This window comes from Mchenga conophoros, linkage group LG22 (genome assembly GCF_057382185.1).
Source record: "Mchenga conophoros isolate Kocher_MC1m ecotype Shallow Benthic linkage group LG22, M_conophoros_male_GT1.1, whole genome shotgun sequence".
Lineage (NCBI taxonomy): Eukaryota > Metazoa > Chordata > Actinopteri > Cichliformes > Cichlidae > Mchenga > Mchenga conophoros.
In genome coordinates this window covers 30,625,162-30,629,094 of record NC_140546.1, presented here as the reverse complement: position 1 = coordinate 30,629,094, position 3,933 = coordinate 30,625,162, and the positions used below count along the sequence as shown (strand labels likewise).

General features: G+C 51.0%; 1 protein-coding gene across 1 annotated transcript; it reads right to left on the bottom strand.

Annotated features, from left to right (window-relative positions):
• Positions 1–264: 264 nt before the first annotated feature.
• LOC146549709 (uncharacterized) lies at positions 265–3,033 on the bottom strand. Its single transcript, XM_085261702.1, has 3 exons — positions 2,904–3,033; positions 2,127–2,504; positions 265–1,652 (listed from the first exon to the last, which is right to left on the bottom strand). Exons 1-3 carry the CDS (start codon positions 3,031–3,033, stop codon positions 265–267), a joined length of 1,896 nt encoding a protein of 631 aa, XP_085117828.1.
• Positions 3,034–3,933: the final 900 nt, after the last annotated feature.

Here is a 3,933-nt window from a genome sequence, read left to right as displayed (position 1 = left end):
ATTTTACAGGATAGACAATATAAACATATTTAAAATTAAAGGAATTGAAATGTACATTGTGCCTTGGTTTAGTGTCTGGAAGAGTCCTGTCTCAGTCAATTATAGATGATGTGAGAGGGCGGGTGTGTGTGTGTTTAGGACACGGATGGCTTGGGGATAGAAGCTCCTCTTGAGTCTCTCTGTCCTTGCCCGGATGATGCTGACTAAAATACCCCTTTCTTAAATACCCCTTTCTAGCCTGGAGGGATGATTACCAACCGCTGGTCAGGTAATCAGCTGCAGGTGGGCCGGCAACAGCGATGAGGGACAGTCGCCAGAACACGCCTCTCCCACGGCGCGCACTTCCGTAAACAGCCCCGAGGACCAGGGAGGGAGAAGCAAACACACACACAGAAAACATAAACACAAGCAGGGTCGTCCGGAAAGAGCCGTCCGACCGTGACAGTACCCCCCTCTAACGGGAGCCTCCGGGCGAGAAGGGCGAGAGTCCAGTTGCTGATGACGTGCTTGCGTTGTGGGTATACTCCACCCAGGCCAACTGCTCGCTCCAGGTCGCTTGGTTCGATGATGCGACGCAATGCAACATGGCCTCCAGCTCTTGATTGGCCCTTTTGGTTTGACCATTAGTTTGGGGGTGGCAGTATGTGCCCAGTGAATGACCTGACTACGCGCTGTGGCTGGAACATAAAGTTTCCCTTTCGGGCCCGTGCCAGGGTCGGGCTCCTGTCGCTGGGCGTCCCTGACCACCCTTTCAATCTCCCATGTCAGTGCACCCACGATGCAGGTGAGGGGCAGGATGGGTTTTTCCTTCTCGTCCTCATCGGTCACGGGTGCGAACTGGCGCGACAACGCGTCTGGCTTAGTGTTCCTAGAACCGGGCCTGTAAGTAATGGAGAAGTGAAAACGAGTAAAAAATAAGGCCCACCTGGCTTGTCGGGTGTTGAGGCGCTTGGCTGCCTGGAGATACGCCAGATTTTTGTGGTCCGTCCACACCACGAAAGGCTGCTCAGTGCCCTCCAGCCAATGTCGCCATTCCTCGAGGGCCCACTTGATGGCGAGCAACTCCCGGTCGCCCACATGGTAATTTCTCTCGGCCTGAGACAATCTGCGGGAGAAGAACGCACAGGGATGCAGCTTGCCATCGATCCGTTGGGAGAGAACCGCCCCCACGCCCGAATCGGACGCGTCCACCTCCACGATGAAAGGCCGGCCGAGGTCCGCCTGGACGAGGACCGGAGCCGAGAAAAACAGGTGCTTGAGCCGATAAAACGCTTGCTGGGCTGCGGAGGACCACTGGAAAGACAACTTAGGACAAGTTAGGTTGGTTAGAGGAAGGGCTACCTTGCTGAAATCCCTGATAAAGCGGCGGTAGAAATTGGCGAAGCCCAGGAACCTCTGCACCTCCTTGCGGTTCTTGGGAATAGGCCATTCCACTACGGCTTTGACTTTGGCCGGGTCAGCTCGCAAACGCACCTGTTCCACAATGAAACCCAGAAAAGAAACAGTTTGCACATGGAACTCACATTTCTCCGCTTTCACAAAAAGGCGGTTCTCCAATAGGCGCCGTAGAGCCAGACGTACATGGTTGATGTGCTCAGTCTGCGACCTGGAAAAAATCAGAATGTCATCCAGATACACGAAGACAAAATGTGCTCCAGCCAGTTACACACCCTTTGGCCCAGTCGATTTGGGGGTTGTGATGTTGGAGCCAAGGAAATCCCAGTACCAGTGGGGTGTGGGGGGCTTTGAATACCAACAAACTGATTTTCTCAGAGTGATTTCCCGAAATAATGAGTGTAACCTCCTGAGTGCGATGTGTGACGGAGGCTAGATGGCCGCCGTTTAAGGCTGAGACCTTCAGGACCTCTGGAAGGGGAAGTAGGGGCAGGCCTAAGATGTTGGCTAACTCTTCGTCTAGGAAATTTTGTTCAGAACCAGAGTCAATGAGTGCGCAGCAGGAGTGAGTGAGGGAGTGAGACATTAATTTAGCAGGGCAGCTGAGGTGAGGGAACACTTTTGTTGTGGCGCCCGCCAGTATCCCCACAATTACTGACGGGCCAACTCTTTTACTCGGTCTGGGCAGGAGTCAACAAAATGTCCTCTTTTTCCACAAAGAAAGCACTCACCAATCCGTTGTTTGCGCACCAGTCTAGAGGAGGAAAGCTTGGCTCCGCCGAGCTGCATGGGTTGCTCTTCATCCCCGTGTTGCTCCTCCTCCTCACTTCTCCACATCAGAGTAGGAAGGTCCCTTGATGTACCCGTGCCCCCAGCAGGCCGCCGACCATCCCCGGCTCTTCTGCCGAACTCCCGCATGTGGTCGTCTAAGTTAATACACATATTGATTAGAGCAGACAAAGCTTTAGGCAGTTCCTTGGTTGCTAACTCATGCTTAATATTCTCGTTAAGGCTGTTGAGAAAGGCTCCACGCAGTGCTTTCTCCTCCCAGCCCGACTCCTCCGCCAGGATCCAGAACTCCACGGAAAAGTCAGCAACACTCCTCCTACCTTGCTTCAGAGAAAACATGCGATTACCTGCGGCATCCGAGCTAGCGCCTTTATCAAATACACAGCGAAACTTGCTGAGAAAGACGTCATATGACAAAGACGGGTGGGTATTTAAAACTGCCTGAGCCCATTGAAGCGCCCGCCCAGTCATAAGTTGCACCAAATAAGCGATTTTAGCAGAATCAGAGGCAAAGGCACAAGGTTGCTGTCTAAACACAAGAGAGCATTGCGTCAAAAACCCCCGGCTCTTCCCCAACTCGCCGTCAAATTTTTCAGGTGCGGGGAGTGAGTACTCTCGCTGCCGCGGTGGAGGTGAAGGAGGATGCGGACAGGCTGCCGCGGCTTCCAGCGAAGGGGCGGGCTTCGTTGGAGCCGTATTAGGTGAGGAAATCAACATACCTTTAAGCTCTGTTATGGCTTGCAGAAGCGCGGTTTGTTCCTTTGAAACGTGCTTCAGCATTTCCTTGTGTCGCTCCAAAACCTCCGCTTGAATAGACAGCTGGCATGAAGCAGAATCCGCTGGGTCCATGGTGGTGGGATTATTCTGTCACGGAAAAGAGGGACCCACTGTGCTCACAGAAACACAGTGCGTTTATTTACAGTGAAACAGACAAGTCCAACAATTCACTCAAAAGTGCAATTTTCCAATCGTGCTCGTCCCTTGCTCCCAGTGCATTCCGTGTTGTAACTCCCTTAGTGTGTGTGCTCCCCAACTCGCTTCTCTGTTCGCCCCTCCTGGAGGAAGAAGGAAAATCCAGCGTTAGCTACACGCTAGCCGAATAACACGCTCACACTGCTCGCACAGACTATACCAGTTCGGAGTAATAATCCCACGTCAACTGTTGCCGCGAGTCCAGGTTAGATACCCCTTTCTAGCCTGGAGGGATGATTACCAACCGCTGGTCAGGTGCAGGTGGGCCGGCAAGAGCGATGAGGGACTCCCATTGACGACAGTCGCCAGGACACGCCTCTCCCACAGCGCGCACTTCCGTAAACAGCCCTGAGGACCAGGGAGGGAGAAGCAAACACACACACAGAAAACATAAAATCAAATCAAATCAAATCACTTTTATTGTCACATCACATGTGCAGGTACATTGGTACAGCACATGTGAGTGAAATTCTTGTGTGCGAGCTTCACAAGCAACAGAGTTGTGCAAAATACAATAATGTAAACAAGCAAAATACAAGAATGGCTACATCTGAAACTAATAAATATATGTACAATATATAATAGTATATGCATTTCTGGATGTGTATACTAAATATTTTTCTACGTGTGTGTGTGTGTGTGTGTGTGTGTGTGTACACATATTTTACAAATTAAATAGAGTAAACAATAAATAAAAATTATAAAAATATACAGAGTTGAGACATGTGCAAAACAGTGGCATTACTGTACAGTATGGAGTGCATAATGTTGAAGTTC